This window comes from Micrasema longulum, unplaced genomic scaffold (genome assembly GCF_059751315.1).
Source record: "Micrasema longulum isolate JH-2025_06_02 unplaced genomic scaffold, ASM5975131v1 h1tg003449l, whole genome shotgun sequence".
In the NCBI taxonomy this organism is placed as follows: Eukaryota; Metazoa; Arthropoda; class Insecta; order Trichoptera; family Brachycentridae; genus Micrasema; species Micrasema longulum.
In genome coordinates, this window is record NW_028280509.1 from 1 (window position 1) to 21124 (window position 21124).

General features: G+C 31.8%; 1 protein-coding gene across 1 annotated transcript; it reads right to left on the reverse strand.

The window, feature by feature from the left end:
* Positions 1–3750: 3750 nt before the first annotated feature.
* LOC148270756 (WD repeat-containing protein 35-like) lies at positions 3751–21024 on the reverse strand (the record flags this gene model as incomplete). The annotated part of the gene is given in 12 exon segments (XM_088242227.1): positions 3751–5963; positions 7307–7419; positions 8317–8534; positions 8887–8977; positions 10834–10950; positions 11560–11695; positions 15110–15239; positions 15242–15252; positions 16866–17069; positions 18170–18339; positions 19826–20051; positions 20839–21024. Coding segments are annotated over 12 exon segments (1774 nt in total), but the record flags the coding sequence as incomplete, so codon positions are not given.
* Positions 21025–21124: the final 100 nt, after the last annotated feature.

Genomic DNA, 21124 nt, shown 5'->3' on the forward strand with positions numbered 1-21124 from the left:
TGTGAGTTATTTACAACTCTTTGAAAATGGCCCTCAAAATTAAATATTTGGGTATTAACCCAATAATAATAAAATTAATATAATTTAATTAATAAAATAATTATATGAGAATGAAAATATTTCTTTTACATAAAAAAAAACTGCTTCAAGGCTTTAACTTCAAGTCCACGCCTCTACACCATACAATAAAACATACCATAATATGAACTGTCTTATTGTTATATATTTATTATATAACATTTGACTTTTAGTTGTCTCAGCTTTAGGTTTATATTATCGTCACAAGAAATATTTTTTATTTTGTTAAATGCTGCTCGGTCCGCTTCTATTCTGCATTTTATATTAGTTTATGAAAATAAATTAAATCCCGTTTGTAAATCATTATGAACACATTAATCTCCCCCCCTTGCAGGCAAGTGTCTGGTCCTTTGTGCCAACTGAACCTATGGTATATCCGGCTCAGTTTTTCTGTCAGTGACACTTATTTAGAACGTTTTCTATTCCGGTCTCTACATAATATGTCTACACTTCTCTTCATAAGAAATACAAATAGGTTAAATAGTTAAAAGTAAATTTATTTATATCACAGGTGTATTACATAAAAACACATTTTTTACACGATTGTTCCTCAAAATGGATCATAAATATTTATAATTTATTTTAAATACATTATTATTTTCATTTAAATAAACATGAAATAATTATCAATGAGTACCTAGGTGAATAAAAATAATTTTGTGTCTTCAATTTTAGTCAAAATTAAAGTTACGCCAAGTGATGGGTTTGGTCCCAGATCTTACACTAAAATGTATTTCTACTTCCAACATGCACATATTTTTTTAATTGAAAACAGTAGTCTAATTTCAGCTATTTCAAGTGAATATCAAAAAGATACTCGCATGTGCATATATTATTCCGTATGTGGCTCACGCCGTTAATATGTTTTAGCAGTAAACTGACGAAAAAATACAACATGTCATTGAATCAAAATTATTGATGAGTAAAAAATTTGTCAAAATAATAGTACTCATAACTATACAATGTAAGTATTAATATAAACATTATCCACAAATAACATTTTTAAGATTAAAGAGGATTTATAACACCGCATGGTGAAAATAATTTACCTTTATTTGTAAAAATAGTAAAGTTTTAGTGTACCGAAGTCTTTTTGCATGGGTAGAACCCAATGGCAAGAAAATAATCATATTTACAGGTTTAAAGTTATCAGGTGAATAATTTATAAAAAGTAACCTAACAGGGTGATAGGATTCTCAGGCCCTGGGCAACGAGGTATACGGACCCCTCTAACCTATTTGCACTGTTTATTAAGATTTTTTTACACAATCTACACATAAATACATTGTCGTAGAGCTAGTGTAGCAAGAAAAAAAATATTCAAAGGCCTGGTTGTTTCAATTTTTATTATTAAAGTAGTTATGTTTGAGCAAATTTGATATTTTCTTTTTTTTAAATAAAAAAAACATGTTTTCTAAAAGCCAGGGCCCATAGGCATTTGCCCCCTCTGCTTCCCCCTGTCTAAGGCCCTGCCTAACGAACTCCGTGACACCTAAAATTTAATGTAAAATAATTTGAGAAACTGCAAATAAAATGTGTAGCAAAAAAACACACATTTTAAACTTAAGAACAATGAAACATTTTTAAATGCTCTATTTGTTTAGAATTATTTTATTGCAATGAGGATACAATGAAAGCATCCACCCCTTTCCCGAAACTGTTCATAAAGACTTGAGTCTTTCTTCAGTTTCGCATATCAATTTAATTTTTTTTTTTTTTTTAAACTAATTAAGCGAAAATTTAATATTTCTTTACAATCAAACCGCGAAAATAACAAAACAAATAAGCTTTAAAAACTTTCATTGTACCCCTCACTGCAGTATTGTCAGTTTGTGATCAATCAAATACACATGGTCAGCACAATCACCTTTTTCTAATTTCCCAGTATTACAGTGGAGGAATACAGTGTTAGTTCCAAATTGAGATCGCGGCCGCACGCTCCAGATCCCGCATCGGAAAAGAAGAAGAACGTAGTAATACAAACAAATCAATCAAACGACACGAAACCCAAATACATATGGGAAACATTAGAATAATTTGCCCTATACAACATGCACTCAATCAATGCAATGAGGATAAACTTTTTTCACTTTTTTATGCAATAAATAAATATAAAGTAAAAAATAGTGCAGCAAAAAGTCATTTCTATCAATAATAATTTGTGCATTTTTGTACTTAAGCATTTTATTCTTATGCCTGGAACAACAAACTCATTGTGAATACACAATCTAGTTCATAATAATTATACATTTAATGGACGGATAACTTACAACTCACAAAATATAAATCATCACGATAATATTAACCTATTCGACGCGACAAAAATATCCCCGGCTACGTTCACACGCGGCAGTCCTTTTTCCTAATCTTATTTATGACTTTAAACAATAATAACGCTCATATTTTAACATCTTGTGTTAATGAAATCATCACAAAGATTCTAAAGTACGTTTCTAAATGTAAATAAACACCTCAGACGTTACTAAAACTCGATAAATCATCGAAAATAATCTCCCATACAAGGCCAGCGTCGCCATAGCTAGACTACATAAGTAGATGCGTGCATATAGTATATAATAATACGTACCGCATAACAGAGCCATGCGCGGGTACCGCAGCAGACTACACCACCGAGCGCCGTTATAGTTTTTATAGTAAACACTTGAAAAGGTCTTAGATTAAAAATAAAACACTTAAAAATACTCTATATTCTTGCCTTTTCCGTAAAATCGACAGTGCTCATTTTGTACTGATAAAACTTATTGGATTCGTTAACTATTTTTGTCATAATTTCTCTATTCAAAAAATGTTCAAAAAAGTCTAGTTCTACGGAATCTTCAGTTAACATTGTATTAGGATTAATACCTGATGCGAAATCATCGAATTCGTGTATTATAGGTACAAAAGGGCCCGCAATCCACGAGGCGTCATCACTTTCCTCGACAGTGATTTCAGTATCGGAATCATAGTTATCGGGTTCAACAGCTTCAGTACTATTTTCACTCTCAGTCATTTCAAAATCTGAGTCTATTGATTCTAAATTATTCAAAATTTCATCGCTGCTAAGACCGGGACCCGACATTTTAAATTTTGGGAACTAAAAAAAACACTTAAAAAATCAATTTCTAAAAAACACGCACCATAACTTATTAAATATATTATTTCAATGTTCAGTTTTTTTACTACGCGATACTGAAAAAAACACTTATAAATAAATAAATACGAGAAATATAAATCAAAAAAGTTTTAAACGCGATAATAGAAGTTTACTGATATATACTAAAATATCTCACTATGTTAAAGCATGTTACACTAAAAACAGGATGCACATTATTACTGTTTGCTTATTATATTTACTATCACATCACCGAAAGAAATAAACTCACTAATAAAACGGAACCGACTAATTATATGTAGTTCTTCACATACCCAAAAAAGCAAAGAATACTTCGATTGGGAGTCGTTGCAGGCCGCCGCTTATCTGAACTAAATACCCACTTACGTCACCACGTTCTCAACGGCGCGGGAAGATTTAAAACTGCTGTCGATCAAATCAAAATTAGGGTTCGTCTTAAAACTGTTGCCTGATTAGCTGGGAACCATATTTTGGATAAAAGACGCAAAATGTCAGTAGTGTGATGATTCGAGATTTTTCAGAGACAAAGTTTCGACTTCTGCTAGTATGTTTTCATTCAGATATCGCGTGAGAAACTCGCGACTCACCAGTGAGTCGCCCGCGTACAGGGCAAGTACACGGTGGCTCACCGGTGAGTCGCCCGCGTGGATTGGGTTAATTTATTATATCATGTGATAAAATAATGGTACAGTACTATCTTAGTAATCTGCCATCCTAAAAATCAGGCAAGGGTCCAATAACTGAAATCGGTGGATTATAGTACATAAATACAAAGTATTGTAAAATTTTAAACAGATAATTCGTAAAAATAGATTTTATTGTGGAATTTGTGTAAAGATTTGACTGTAAGAGCTGCAGTCTGACAATTATTAGTGTCTTCTTTTTTAGAATCCAAGTCCCTTGATATGTTTATGAGCTCATTTTCAGTAAGAAGTGGCGGCGCATATTCCTCAGAACTTTCTGTTTTCTATTCTTCTAAAACATTTAGCTTTAGTTCAGAGTTTTCAGTCACTCTCTGAATTGAAATTCTTCTAAAGGAACTAAGTCAAGTTGACATTAGAATACCAGCAAATTATAGAGCCTGATATTATGATTTTAACCGGCGATATTATGATTGTAATCGAGCGGCGAATTACTGAGACAGCGCTGTAGTTATCTACCCCAGATTTTTTGTTTTTTCTCGGAACATTTTTTTTATAACTACACATTGATCTAAAATATGTTTTTAAGTTTTGGTAAGAATAAAGATCAGTTAAAAAGCAATTATTATTGTATCCATAACTATATGTACAAAAGTAGTTGTAATTTTCTTATGACATTTTACCCGTAGTAGTTTAAAACATGTTCAGTGAATTAAAATAATTACCCCTATGTTTTTTTTTAATATTGACATTTCTCGATGGATCTGCATTTTAATTACATGTTGTCTGACTAACTTGCAAAACTCCAATCTCCAAAAATAAAAAATTTACAGGAGGGTGAAGTTTTGCAAGTTAGTCAGACGATATGAATAAAATGTTTTTTTAGTTTTAACGAATTTTAATTTAATTTTTTAATTATAACTTGTTACTCTACTATATTTTTCATATGGAATGGCACATTAAACATAAATGAAATGAACTTTGTAAAATATTTATGATCAGTACTAAGGCACAAAATGTTTTTCCTCGAATATCAATTTATTTTAACATTAACTAACCATACACTGTTTCTTCATAGAGGTAGATAACGAGGATAGATATAGGTGCCTAAACATTTCATCTACACCCATTATTTGCATCCTTTACAATAATGCCTCTTCTCGTGCATGCACACTGATATAATTGTTGACATGTTTGCATATATGAACCCATTGCAGGTGGGCAACAACTAACAATAATATGGTCAAACTTTTGTATACGATGGAGCTTTTCACCAATTTTTTTTACTAAACTGTTGCACAATATTTTTTTACATAAAGCAAGAATATATTTTTTTGGATTTCTAATTACAGAAATGTAATATTTATTTATTCATATTTTTTCCATTATAAACTATATTTAATAATAAAAATAATGTGACCTCACTGGGGTTACCCGTGCCGAGAACACTTACTTTTATAATATTTTTACATTTGAGAATAAACAAAGAAGACTAACTTATAGACATACAGACAGAAATAATTAACAAAATGTTGACAGTTTCAAACACTACGTATTTATGTTTATAAATAATTTATGTACATCTATATTATTTATATTACAAAACGCACAATGAAAGAGCAAAAGCATAACATATTGTGGAGCAGTTGATTCAATATTGGTTTGGGCGAATGAGACAATCTATTTTACTTCTACTTAGCTCCACTATCCATTTTTTTATAGCCTTTTTGAACATTTTCTCGTTACTAATTGTTTTAATAGATAGTGGAAGTAGGTTATACATTTTAATGAAATAATACAATATAAGCAATGAGTTTACTTCACTTTTAAAATGTCAGTTAATTTACTCCACCTGCAATGGGATCAATTTAACATTATATTGCTGAACTTAATCATGATATATAAAACCTTCAGTTTTTGCATCATAATTGCATAATTATTTAACAGAAGTATGACAGACGGGACATGTTTGCCTCAGCACTACTTCTTGCTGTGCTACGGTGAAGTTACAAGTTCGGCAAGTCCACGCGGAGTGAGGGTCTCGTATCGAGAGACCAGTTAGAACGCAGCCAGGAAAATCTGCACCGCAATTCAGACACGATGTAGACCTGAAATAAATAAAAATATATAAATTCTTCGTGATAATATATTACATATGATTACTGGCCCAGTTACATTTTTTTGCATGTGTCTATGTGGTAATAAATTAAATTAATGATAATCCTAATTTAAATGTGAATGTTTATGATTTAATTATTAACATTTAAGTTGTACAATAAAACCCCCGTTTTTCTTTTTTCTAGGGAGCAACAAAAAAAGTGTAAAACTGAGGAAATGAAAAATGTATGGGAAAAATTAAATTACATAAAAATGTATTTATTGTACTAATACTTTACTAAAAATACTGCAGAAAAATACTAAAAAGTGCCATATTTGGGGATTATTCATATTTAACTATAATTTAATTAAAAATACTTAGTATTTTTACAATCAATACTGTTATGTGTTTTTATTATTGAATTTTAAAAAAAACATGTTATAATTTATAAAACGCCAAAATAAAAATTTTCATTTGCATAAAGTACATACAATGGTTTTTCCTTTAAATATTGGGAAATTTTATTTATATGGTATCACTTTTGTAAGTATGGTATCACAGAATTTCAACTATCATTTACATCGCGGCAAAAATGTTTTACACTTTTATGATAACTGTTTAAATATCTTCTTTTCACATTATGTTTATAACTTCAAATAATATTTCTATTGTCAAATTTTTAAACTTTCTGCATTGTAATTTATTGATGTAAAGATTTTATTCTTCCTAAACATGCGTCAACTGCATGTCACAATTGAGTAAAATGTCAAATTTAGACACTTAAACAAAATGGTCAATTACACTGCACCTACTTTGAATTTGGTTTGAGACAATAATTTACACATTTTTTTATTTGCCTCGATTTTATTCTCTATTCACGCGGCAGCGTGAGGCTCGATGTCTTTTGGCAGATTAAATGAGTTTCGAAAAATTTTCAACGTAAAATCGGGGTTGTGAAAAACCCAAAAACCTTAATTGGGGGGGATATTTGAATGAGAATATATAGAAAAAAAAGGGACCTTTACATTTCAGCGTAAAAAATAAAAGTAACATTTTAAATAAATTTACTGAGCAAATATCATGAATATCACTCATTTAATTAATTTATTTAGTTCTTTTTTAAGTATGTATAGACATTATTCTATTACCAACATGATAAAATGTGTGGTACCTAGAATTTTCAAAGTTCTTTGTCTAATATCTATCGATGTTTAAATGCGTTTTTTTATATTCCTAGAAATTCTAAGTTTCTAGAAACACACAGGACTTTAAAAAAAATTAGTTTTATTAATAAAGATTTTATATATTTTAATGTATCATTCAAGTGCAAGTACAAATGTATCAAAATATTACCATTCGGACACCATTGTATGACAAGCAGTACATTCTGCGCGGTTTACTTTTGGATCTACGGGAGAATGCTTGTTAAATATTTCCACAGCTAATTCTTCGTATGCTTCTTTTTCCTGAAAACAGAGTTATCAATCAAATTATTCTTCTAAATCAGAGACCCGTCTAGTACATATTTTTGTTTTACACGAATAATGCAAAAGGTCCATCTTTGTATGATTTCTTCCAGTATCTTCTAGTATAAGCTTTCATGTGCTGATACGGGGTGTAATGCTGTTTTACTCATGTTTCAGTTCATGAGAAAAAGTGAAATTATATATTAAGGATACGCTTAGTAGCTGCAAAACGTGTTATAATCTTACTTCTTTTTATCATTATTATTTTATTTTTTAAAATTTCATTAATACACCAAGTTTCTTTCACAATTTTAGAAATGTGTAAATGGGGGCTAGATTTCTTACCGTCCATGTACTCTGTAGCTGCAAGACGTGCTGTTATCAAGCTCCTATCTGTTATAATTTAAATTTATTTTAATTGGAAACGTGGAACTAGAATCCCAACCGTCCATGCGCTCTATAGCTGCAAGACAGGCTGGGATATTTATTTATTGTACAGCGCCCCTTGAGGTGATTTTCACAAAAATTGCGCTATATAAATTATCCAACTATATATATATATATATATATAATGCTTACGTCGTATTTTGTCACCGTTGAGGAGAGATGGTAATGCAAAACAACAAGTTGAAAAGTTAAAAAGTTGTTCAAATTTTTATGCGATATGTGTTCACTCTTTTTACTAAATATCTGCCCTCGCAGGTGGTCTCACTAAATATTATCTCTAACGGGATAACATTTATTCTTTTCTAACAAAATTAAGAGTCACGAGAATATTTGTTTATTCCGTTAAATTTAATATTTACATTTATGAATTTGTAATTGTATCAAAATAGTTATTATATATTTTTTTACATTGAAAAAATAAGTTCACCATCATAAATCTATTTAAATTACCGGCAGAGATTCAAGTTGCACAAAGGCTTCGGAGCAAGTTGCGAAGGCTCTCGCATTGGCCGCATTCAGCGCTAGGGCTGTGAGGGCGGGAGCCGCCTTGGGCGGCGCGGGGCGCCGAGAGCGGAGCCTCAGGGCTGCGGGAAGGGAGCCCCCTTGGGCTAGAGATAGCCAGTGCCAGGAGCCTGCTTTGCTGAAGGCGTTTGATGCTGATGTGATGTCTGGGAAAAAATAAATGGATCCATTTCAATTGGAAAATTTATTATTTATAAAATAAAAAAAATTCAGTGGCCTTGCCAGAAAAAATAGAATTCGGAATTGTTCAAATGTTTGTAGATAAGGACTGGATTTCACTCCCTATGAAGTTATTAAGATTAAAATATATTACAACAGAAATGGAAAAAAAAATTAGACGCATTTACAGGGCTTATGGCATGTCATTCAAACCAGCCAATGAAGGTCATAAGCTCAGTAAATGCCAAGATTTCTATATCCCTTTCTTCAAAATGTTCTTCATCTCTGTTGTAGCATGTTAATTTATTATTATCATTATATAATTCAATCCATGCTTACCGCCAGAACTTTGGTATAAATGTCCCGCTAATACATAAAGCTTCTTCATTTTTACAGGGGAAATTCTGTCTACATCTTCCGAGTCAGCCAACTATAAGAAAGCAATATAACATTAATCAATAATAATTAGACCCCTGACGCAAAAGTGCTTTTTGCACTTGGTAAAGCGAAAGTATAGTACAGTAAAACTCCGATTATCCGGATTAGTGAGTGCCAGATTTTATTGCTTTTGAAATAATACAGGGAATTGGAATCAAATTAAAAACTTACTTAAACATGTCTAGCAAGTTCATGAGGAACTTCAGCCCAATGGGGAATTGGATACAAAAAATGTTTTCTTGCGCGCGGTAAAAATAAGAGCATTAAATTGTATTGCTAAGTTTCTTGAAAATGTATGAAAAAAATAACAACTTATATTTTGATGAAAACAAACTACTTTGAACAACGTCACTAGTTCATATAAATCAACTAAGAGAGCCGTGAAAGATATACGGTTTACTTACCGTCAATGGACCAATTGGCAGAACTGACTGAGAATAAGCGGAAGAGAACTGACGTCACATGCACAGTAATTTCAGAAATACAAAACTTAAAATAATCAAAACACTAATAATACAATTCATAAAAAATTCTAAAAATTTTTTTGGCTTTATTTAATTTGAAAAAATATTTTTAAAAACCACTAAACTCCCTTCCCTCATCATACAATTAAATTAAAATTAAAAACTTCTCCTTTTTTTATTTCCTGATAAAGATCTGGATATTTGACAATCCGGATGACTGGAGTTCGGATAAACGGAGTCCTAATGTATAATATATTGAGTCAGACGCTGCGCACTTAATAATTAACAGACAAACTATCACGCCGGTTCCGCATAAGTGTGGGCAGACAGGATAGAATGCCACTTTATTCTGTCTTTGCATAAAATCCTTGCGTCCTCTACATTCATATGTATCATGCATGCACAACTATTATTCCGGCTTTTGACATGTCCATCTTCAAGTATTTCTTGAATTTGGTCATGCCATGTCTTCCTTGGTTTTGCATCCATCAACATTCACATTGCAAATCCTTTTAGCCATTCTTTCGCTGTCCATGTTCTCTACATGTCCAAACCGACACAGTACACCTTTCTCCATTTTGTCGATAATGATCGCCGCAGCTTTACACAATGCACGTATCTCCACATAGTTTTATCACATATGACAGCATTCAGCCAACTAATCTCATTACTGAAACAATTGATACAATATTTTTATTATAATTTTAAAACATGAAGCATAGCATTACAACAGTCCAAAAACTGCTTACGCGCATCTCACAGAAGCCGACTAAACAACTCATAATTAGTAGTTTTACGTTTTGGCTATTAAGTACTCTGTAGACGTCGCTTAGTACGCAACTACCAATTTCAATTTAAAAAATTCAACTATGCCGTGTTGTGTCGTTTGTAAGTGTCAAAATACTGCTGGGATCACATTTCACATGTCAGAATCGAATCCACAAGTAATATTATTTTACCATCTGTCAGATTGTTAAATAAAATAAAGTGGACATTTTGTTAGTATTGCCGGGGTACTTGAATTTTTTTATCCGGTTTTCGACTAATAAGCCTTAGTATAATATTAAACGGTATTAATTTACTTAATTACAAAATTATAATTAAATTATTTTTTACATTTGCCTAATAAAATTTCGTGTTTTTTTTATAGTCCAGTCAGTAAAATAGTTTTTGTGGTAAAATATAACATAACACAATATTATCTTATATTTGTGTGTATTGTTCAAGGTCTGGCAACATTATGCGGCCACTTCACGCGGAGGGAGGGATGTCGGGGTAGAGGGGGAACTTTTGGACACAGTATAATGTATTCAACGTGGTTTTACGCGCCTTCTGGTATATTATAATTCTATGACATGAACATTGTAAAAGAATGATAACTCACCCTCATTATGACAGAAGCAGCTTGAGAAAACTGTCCCGTTTCTTTCAATTGAAGAGCAGCGGCAAGTGTTGGTTGTTCGCCATTCATTGCATCATTTTCAACACGTGTTTTGGCTTCCTAAAATAAATTAATCAAAAATATTTTTTTGAAAGATAAATAGATAGTGATTTAAATATTATATACATTACAATACCATAAATCACAAAATTTAATAGATGCATTTGACATAAAATAAAGCAAAACATATCCTTATATACATAAACATATTCTTATTTTATTTACATTTTTTAGATCTTAATTTTAATAGGTACTTTGAATTTTTTTTCGATTTTTATTTTTCTGTAGATATGAATTAAAATTTTGGATTTACTTTGTTTTATTTTTTATCTTGTTTTGATTACATTTATGAGCACCCACTATTTATTTGTGTTTAATTTTTTTTCTTATATTAAAAATATATTCAAGTAAATTGCTATTCTTTAATTTTAATTGTATTATTTTACTCCATTTTCTTACTTAAAAAAAAATAAAATATTTCTTTAAACTATTTTTTATGTTGTTTTCTTTATAATGTATTAATATTGTAATAATGTATATATTTTATTGAATAAAGACTCTATGAAAAAAAATAAATATGCATATATAGTTGTACATACTAGGCAGATTTGTAAAAACTTTGTCAATTATAATTCTTAAGAGAAAATATTTAACATTATTTTAGTTTACCTTAGGAGGTGCAGTGGACTTTTTTGGGCTTGAAATTGTAAGGTTGGCCAAAGCTTCATGATCTTCCAAAGCCACGTGGCACTTTATAACTCCATCTTGATGATGTGCTAAAGTATAATACTCCCGAGCACTTGACCTGAAAACCATATAAATGAAACATACCTATCTAACAAGGTTGAACTGTTATTATTTCCCACTTACAAATGAATAAATATTTTTTTCACAAAATAGAAAGTTTATGTTGGGATATCATATACGAGGTTCTAGATTTGTTTCCTGATAGGATCAAATTAAAATATTTATTTAAATAAATTTTTCATGGTGATAAATGATCATTTTTTTCGGTACACTTATTTCCATATAAAAATTTCAGATACAGCATAGGACAGCGGTTTCCAACCTTTTTTATACCTTTATAGGTATCTACAAATGAATCAAATTGCATATCGTAACGTAATATAGAGAAACGTAACGCCGGCCTCGTGGCGAAATTTTCAGAGCGTTTATCCACCATGCAAGAGGTCTGAAATTCGATTCCCGACATGGTTGGCATGAAATATTTATTTTAAAAAAGGTGTTTTTACCCTAGAATATTTCATAATACTTGGACTGGCACCTGAAATGAAAGACTGATCATCTTACCTTTGTATAACAAAAATAATCGAGGTACGCTGCGATTGGTGTACCAATGCAGCCCCCTATGCACCATTAGGTGTGGAAAGGAAATGATTATGATGAACGTAATAGTAAAAAATTTAGTGAATTATGTTCATTTTTATACATAGGTACATTTATTTCCTATTTCTTTAATTTTATTGTTATTTAAAATGTGTCTATATTATTGTATCTTTTATTAAATAGATCTATCTATTTAATAAAATATACAATAAACAACATCTGTGTCTTTAATGTGCAAATAAAAAAAAAACAATGTATATGTTCTATAACAAATAGAAATTAATATTACGTTTACATTGTATTATAATATTATGTACTTACCTGCTTTTAACCTTCAAACTGTTTTTTTTTACTAAACAAATACTTGTATTTTATTTGTTTATCTAAATTTTCATTTTTAATATCTTATACAAATTTTTCTCAGTATATTTTATAGCTTCTTTGTTTTTGTAACCTTTCCCTCACTGAGCGTCCAAAAATGACACATGATCCGAACGGCGGGACCAAACGACCCCAGCGCCTACTTGTATATGGCGTCAGAAGAATAAAACGCTGGAAGTGTTTATGACCGTGCAATAATTTATTCATGTTTTCGCATATACACATATTTTACTCATTCATGTATTTTATTGATTTTTGTTAGTTTGCCGAATGCTTATGTATTAGGAGATTCGAATTCCCCCCTTCGGTCCGGCTAGGTTAACACTGTTCTATCTTTTATTTCTTTACACTGTATTTTTAAAATTTTATGTTTTATATAACTCTTGTTTTATATAACTCGTGTGTATGTAATGGCCTAATGGGAGTGAACAATTAATAAAATAAAATATACAAGGTAGGGAGGCGCAGTTTTTTTTTCAGTAGTAGCATGAAGGTTGAAAACCCCTGGCATATATATAAAATATCAAAAATATAATATCGAGGCTTTACTGACAGAATGCATTAAGTCATTAAAACAAGTTCCGAGATAATCGTTGACCTCGCTCTTTCATGACATTGGTCGTAGGGAGTCAGAAAAGTTGATGCATGCCACGGATTGGAGAACCTTACTGGATGTCAAAAATAAAATATAAAAAACAAGGAACAATTAAAAAAATATATATTTATAGATGACAACCATGAAGTTTCGCATAAATAAATTGTCTATGTTTTTATGAATGTATGTATGTGTATGCGCACGGGTGTATGTACGTGTGTGTGTATGTACATGTGTATATATGTGTATATTTTTTATATGTGTGTATATATGTGTATGTCTGTATGTATATGAATCAAAATGTGTATCCGAATAAGTTTATATTTTGTTTGTCTGTGCTCTATATTAATTTGTTAACTATTATAATATATTAAAATGTAATTGCCTAGCTTGGAACGGGGTATGTACCCTTGTTAGCTGGGCAAAGTGAACATGGAATTGTATTTTGATAAAGAGTGTGAATAAATAAATCGCATTTAAAGCTTTTTTATTTTTTCAACGCATTATTTTTCCCACAATTTTCTTTTATTAAATTTTTTTAAAGCTTTGAAATAGTAATCTTTATTTCTAGGCATAGCATAAAATTGGATTATTTTTAATATATAAAGACTGTTGGCTTAATGCATTCTGTCAGTATAGCCCGATATGTACATAGGTAGATCACCAACTTTTGCTTCTGAAACTTCAGAGGATTGGCTTTAGCGACATTCTTCTGAAGCTATTCACAAATTATCTTACAGATCGTAAGCAATATGTGTCATATGGACTGTATCAATCTGAAACATTTAATACCTCTTCAGGGGTTCCTCAAGGATCTAATTTGGGACCATTGTTATTTTTAATCTTTATAAATGATATTGGTAAAGTCATAAAATTTTGTAATTTTCTCTTATTTGCTGACGACCTAAAAATTTTTTGTGAAATACTGACTTCTTCTGATTGTATTAAACTTCAGTGTGACATTCAAAATATAATTCAATGGAGCAAACAAAACAAATTGTTCTTCAATGTTTCCAAATGTTTTGTAATGGCATACACAAGAGCATCCAAAACAATATACTATCGTTATCTCATGGACGGAGTAAGACTTGAAAGGGTTTCAACGTCCAGAGATCTCGGGGTGTTGTTTGATGCTCAGTTATCTTTTAATCTTCATATAGTTAATCTATGTAATGACTCCCTTAAAATGCTTGGTTTTGTTCTTAGAAATGCCAAGATCTTTTCTAACACTCAGATTTTGAGGACATTGTATAATTCCTTGGTAAGAAGTCGTTTGGAGTTTAGTTCCATTATTTGGTCGCCACATGAGACTCGATACTCTTTGATGGTGGAGAGAGTGCAGAAAAAATTTCTGCGCTATCTGTACCTTAAAGAGTGTGGATATTATCCTTGGCTCTTCCCAACTGACTTTTACTGGGAATGCTAGGCTATCAGTCATTATGGAGGAGGAGGGACGTTCATTTGGGTGTTCACTTTTTCCAGGTGATCGGTGGTCGCATACATAACTCAGAAATTCTGATGGATGTAGGTCTGTTCGTACCTGATAACTATCTTCGATAAAGACAGCATCGATTGTTTTACCTACCGCGATGCAGAACCAACCTGCCAATGGTTATGCCGGTTGGTAGGGCAATCTTGCTACTTAATCGCATCGCCTCGGATGTCGACATATTTCACGACAGTGGGCCTTCCCTTAGGAAAGCACTTTCTAACATTTAATTTTTCTTTTTACATTTTGTTATATTATTTTTAATAACATAATTATCTACTGTAATTTGTGATTTATTATTGTATTTAGAATGAATTGGGTCTTTTTCTGTAATGTTCTAAATATCTGAATAAATAAATGAAATAAATGAAATAATAATTGTAAATGCATAAGGTTTGAGAATGTACCAGTTTTGTCTATCCCAGTAGTAATCGCCAATATTCCTGTACGCTTCCTTCAACTGTTCATCTGTTGTGTTAGTAGACATCTTAAGCAATTCAACAACTCTAAACCAATGCCCCAATCTTTGTCTCAATTAATTGCCAGATCCCTAAAAGAAAAAAAAACACATAATATAAGTCAAATAAAAGGATGCTAATTATTAAAATATAATAATAATTGTCGCCCTTATGGCGACCACGCATGATTCTCAAATTCTTTTTTCGACAAGCTTACATGAGATATTTATTTGGATAACCAACAGCTTTAATTATCTCATATTTATATAACAAAACAAATAACAAGTAAGCCAATTACAGGTTTTCACAAGTAGCATCACAGTAAGTTAAAAAAGATTCTCGAACATAAAATGAATAGTAATTAAATGTAAATTTAAAAGAAAAGAAAAAAATACTAAGAGTTATTTCGAAAGCAAACGCCGTACGTTATTAAGATTATTTGCAAATAAATCTATGTTAAATGATTTATTTATTACATTAAAATTATTAAAAGTTCGCCATAAATATGAATTTTGCCTATAATTAGATGAAACAAGAGGTATGTGAAGAATAGGGTTATTTCTTAAAACTTTGGAAGGAACATTGATAGAAAGTTTGCAAAGTAGTTCAGGACAGTCAATTGAACCAGAGGCAATTTTAAGTAAATAAATTATATCCGCTATTTCACGACGTTTTTGCAGAGGCAGTAGGTGATGTTTTTTACATTTATTTAACCTTTTCCCCGTATTTCAAATTCAAATATTTTATTTGACGTATTTTATTAATAAGTTTATTTTACATATATACTTATAAAAAATATTATAAAACATTATTAATAATTAAACAACCTTTCAATATAGCCAGTTATACGATGTTTCATTCTCCAAACTCATACCCCTCCCTTCATCCCTTATTTCTCCCACAACATAAAATATTTTCATAAACTAATCAGTGCATGTAACGGTTGCTTATTGAAATGCATTTAGTGTTGGCTTTATATTTTTGTGGAACAACTATGGTGAAGGTGTATAGTGGGTTTTGCATGTTGGTTTAGCAAAAAACTTCAGCCCTACGGGAAATTTGATACAATAAATGTTTTCTTGCACGCGGTAAAAATTTGAGCATTAAATTGCACGGCAAAGCTTCCTGAAAATGTATGAAAAAAAATAATATTTTAATAAAAATGAACTACTTTGAACGACGTCACTAGTTCATATAAATCAACCATTGATAAGAGAGATATGGAAGATTTCCGGTTTGCTTGCCGTCAGAAGAACTGATAGAGAATAAGCGGAAGAGAACCTCTGACGTCACACGCGGAGTTATTTCAGAAATACAAAACTTTAAAAAATCATAGCGCTGATTTATTAAAAATTATATGGGTTTAGTTTAATAGTCTTATCAACAAATAAAAAAATATTAAAAAACCACTGAACTTCCTCATTGGTGTCCTGACGAAGAGACAGGTACGTCTCAAAACCGGTAGGCATTGAAAAGTCGGTAAGCAATTATTTGCAAATATTTGATAACATTTAGTAAAATGTTTGACCACAAAGTGAATGCTTTAAATATTAATCATATTCATTTTTTATTTTGGGATTTCACTGATGCAGAATTTATGAAAAATATTTTTTTGTACATTAAATCTTAACTAAGTTCATTTCCCTCTATTTGTATTATTTGTCTCTTACTAAGTATGTCTGCATTGAAAAATGATCAGGTTTACCTTCTATCTTCCTGTAAGTAAATTTTCTCTGCCTCGTCAAATTGCTTGAAGCAGGCCAAGACCTCAGCAGAACGAAGGGCAGTCCCTCTTAAAGCAGCTAACCTCTTCACTAACTGGATGCCCGGATAGTCACCACAGTGTACATAGGCTGTCTCCGCTGTCAGGAGATCTAGTTTACGCAAAGCTGCTTCCGCAAGGAGCCGCCTACAAGTTTAATAGAATGATAACGCAGGCAGTCATCGACTTAAAACTACAGTCAGTTCCGATAAACACGTTGTAAGTAGGTCTGATCTTATGTCGGCTTATGGAATCCAATGGTTTATTATTTTTTGAGATTGTCTTTGTTTCTATTTATTTAATTAATCACATTTACAAAAAATGTATCCCTAACTCTATGAGCCCAAGAGCCCTGTGTTGAGTTGGGATACAACATAATGGAAAGTGGAAGCATGCACATTATTAAAGAATAATAAAAATAAAAATTATTATATGAACATAAATTTTAATAATCGTCTGGACAACACACCTAATAATATATAAATCTATGCAATGTCTCGCAGCAGTCTCCTGCAATGGTCCCTTCCCTTAGACAAAATCCAAACTTGTATACTTCTCCTGAAAATGGCTTTCGTTGTTTCGTTTTGGAGAAATTAATATGTTTATCCAGGACACTGAGCACTCTTGGGGCCATAAAAGAGAAATTTCTCTGAGCGAAAGTCGTACGTGTTTTTTGGTATCAAATAATTCAAATTACAGGAAACCTCGTACGAGCATTCTGCTGAGATCTCCTCTTGTAAACGCATGACCAGAAATGTGTCAGTGAGTCCTTTAAAAAATAGTCTAATATCCAACACAGCCAATTGCACCTCAAAAAGTTAATAAACATATAGATTTACTTTTTTTTTTTATTAATATCCCTACAGAGATGAGGTAGAATTTTTTCAAATTCTACTAGTGAATGGTTTCTCATTTAATAAGATATATACAAAAATCAAAATGTTACCTGTGTCGATATTCGCTAATAAGCGGAATAGGGAATGTTGTAAAACGTAAAGTGGCCACTTAACCCAGCCAATGACAGGTCATAAGCCTGTAAACGCTCGAATATCCATAATCCTGAATTTGAAAAAATTCTACCTCATCTCTGTAGGGATATTAATAAAAAATATATACCTACTCCCCCTCGGGAGAAATCCAGATTTGTGTATGTATAAAAATACACATACCAAAAATAATGTTGTATAGATTTACTGTTTGTTTGTTTATATTATATGTGTGGAAAATATAAGTAAATTTACAATTACCATAATTTTGGGTGGGGGTTGTCCTTGATAAAGGCTTCCGCCTCCCGAAGACCAACCTTGTCCAAAAGCTGTCTGGTGTCCCGAAGTGACTTAACCTCCATTTTGTTCAAATGTTCCGTTGACCCTCGTTCCCCCAACTCCGATAAATTGGCACACACTATCTCCAAATCCTGTAGTAATTACGATAAGTTCATTTCAAAATGTATTTTGAAACGAACTTATTGATTATAAAACCACCTATTGAATATCCACCTATCAATATCGACCTTGCCAGGAATCGAATTTAAGATCTCGAGCAAGTTGGGTGAACACGCCAATCAATAAACTACGAGGCAGACTCGTCTAAGCCTGATTTTTTTATCTGAGAATAGCCATTGAGTTTAAAACGCTCATTCAGGATTTTGGTTTTATTTTACATACAAAATGGTATTTTTCATGTGGTTCTAAAAACAGTGTTAAATAAACGCTAGGTAACTAATACTGCCCTGCTAAGGCTAAAAGCAATATCTGTAATAGTATCTGCTGAATTGCAAATTTTACAGGAGATAACTGTATTATACTTGCTATATTGAATGAGGGCTATAGAATATCTATTACAAAAAAAAGAAAATGCAAAATGTTTTTTTCAGTTCTGATTTTTAGGCAAAGCGGGGCAGAATACATCCGTTACCGTTTTACATGGTTTCAAAATAATGGGATGAATTTTTTTTTTGGACATTAACTTTTTTTTTGGCAACGCATATTTTTTTTCTTTTAAGCGTCAACTTATAAATTCTATAAGATACGTATCATTTCATTTGTCATGAACTAAAACATGAGTACAACAGGATTCAGTTAAAACTGCTTTAACATATTTAAATTCTTAATTGCATTATCACAATATTCATAATAAACTTTGATTAAAACGAAAAAAATATTTTTGCTTAGGATTACGAAACCTTTTCAACCATCAAATGTGTAAAAAATATTTTTTCATTCTAAGATAAAGGGTACTTACTACTCAGTGGGTGTAGCGAGTATGGTAGTAATTGTGAGTAATTATTTTTAGTAACTTTTAACTTTAAAGTAACTTTTAAAAATAAAATTAAGATACAATAAACAATAATGAAATTTTCTTTTTGATATCCTGAAACGATTTTCACACAAGGAAACCTATCCACCATTATTCTTTATTTTAGCATACATTTTTGCATATTATTGCAGTCTGGTGTACTCTTTTTCTAGATCATTTATCTGTTCTTGAACGGGAGCTGTCCTCTTAGGAAGTGGAGCGCTAGCTATCTTTCCATCTTTTAGGCTGTCTTCCTGGCAGGCAATGTCCCCCAGGTATGTTGTAGGCAACCATTTGTACTATCTTCCTTTCACATGCATGGTCTCTCCAGTACCCGCCGTCTCTTCCTGGCCCATCTCACAATGTCTTTCTCTCTGAGAGCTCTTCCTGCTATTAGCATCTCAGACGTCCGAAGAAGACTTTTGGTCCTAACTGTGTCAGCCCTAGTTTCTGTACCGTATGCCATAATGAGCCTGACACAGGTTTTGTAAATTCGGACCTTGCTATCTGTGAGCAAGTACTCGTTCCGCCATTTCAGGATTCTGATGCACTGTATAAAATTAAAGTTTTATCTCAATGACAGTTTATTGTAGTGATAATAATACCTGGAAGTGACAGAGGTATCCGTGCATGGGGAGGGGCTCCTGTGGCTCGCGGCCCCTGAAGGTGTAGAGGCGTGCGCGCTCCGCAGCGGCGAGAAGGCGCGGGTTGTCAGCCGCCCACACAGCGCCCCAGACGTCTCTGCGCACTTCCACGCTCCCGCTCTCTGTAGAGCTGGTCCCCACGCTAATCAGGAATAAGCACCCGCCACTGTCTATTACGCTGAACTCGCTGCAAGAAAATGTTAAGGAAATAACAAATTACAAAATTTATACTTGAAGCACTAACTTTGAGTTAAAATATAAATGTTATAATATGTTTTGTTAAAAATTTTCTGAATTTGCAAACCATACGATAGAAAACACCATAATTTTAACTAAGACATAAGGGTTAAAAGTTCATCATGTTGAAAATAAAATATTAAAATTAGCTAACTTAGAAATTAAAAAATCAGTGAAAAATATAATTTTTTCATATATTTTTAAGAAACTTCGCCATACTTTTATTTATCAATTAATTTTTTTCCATTATAAACAAAGATTAATGATAAAAATAATGTGACCTCACTGAGATTACCCGTGCCGAGGACAGTTAACAATATACTTTTTCAAATATATTTTTACATGAGAGAATAAACAAAGCATCCAATTTAATGCTTTAATTTTACTGCGCGTAAGAAAACATGTTTTATATTCAATTTCTCGTAGGGCTTAACTACCTAATTGGTTTAGAACACGATTCAATTAATAGTATTACGTTTTAAACACATAAAATTATAAAACCAGTTTTTTCATAATTGTGGTTTGAAGCCTTTGACCTGAATACAGTAGATACTATTTAAAACATGAAATTTTTACTGTAAGAAATATAATAATTTATTTTGAAGCACATAAATACATAAACTCTATTTATATTGAATATTGAATTATTAAAACTACAGTATTGCGAGAATGTTTGTCATTTTTTCCATAGATATTCTCTGAGCCAGCTTGTGCTCCATATTTTTCAACAGGCCAACTTAAGTGGTCTATTATTCATCTTGTATGTCTTTTCACTGCTGAGGTCGGGTAAGGAGTATGAGAGGATATCTCCCTGACTCTCGACCGATGAGGAGGAGACTATCAGAGCAGGCAATGCAGCAAATTGGATCTTGGGAAGTCTGAAATTCTCGAGGAGGAGTGCCGTAGAGTAGATATTTGTGAAGCTGTAAATAAATTATTCAATCGATGTATTCATTTGAATTTCCCAAAACTTTAAAATGTTACCTGCTTTAGATGGTTGTAGCAAATCTCCAAAGCATAAAG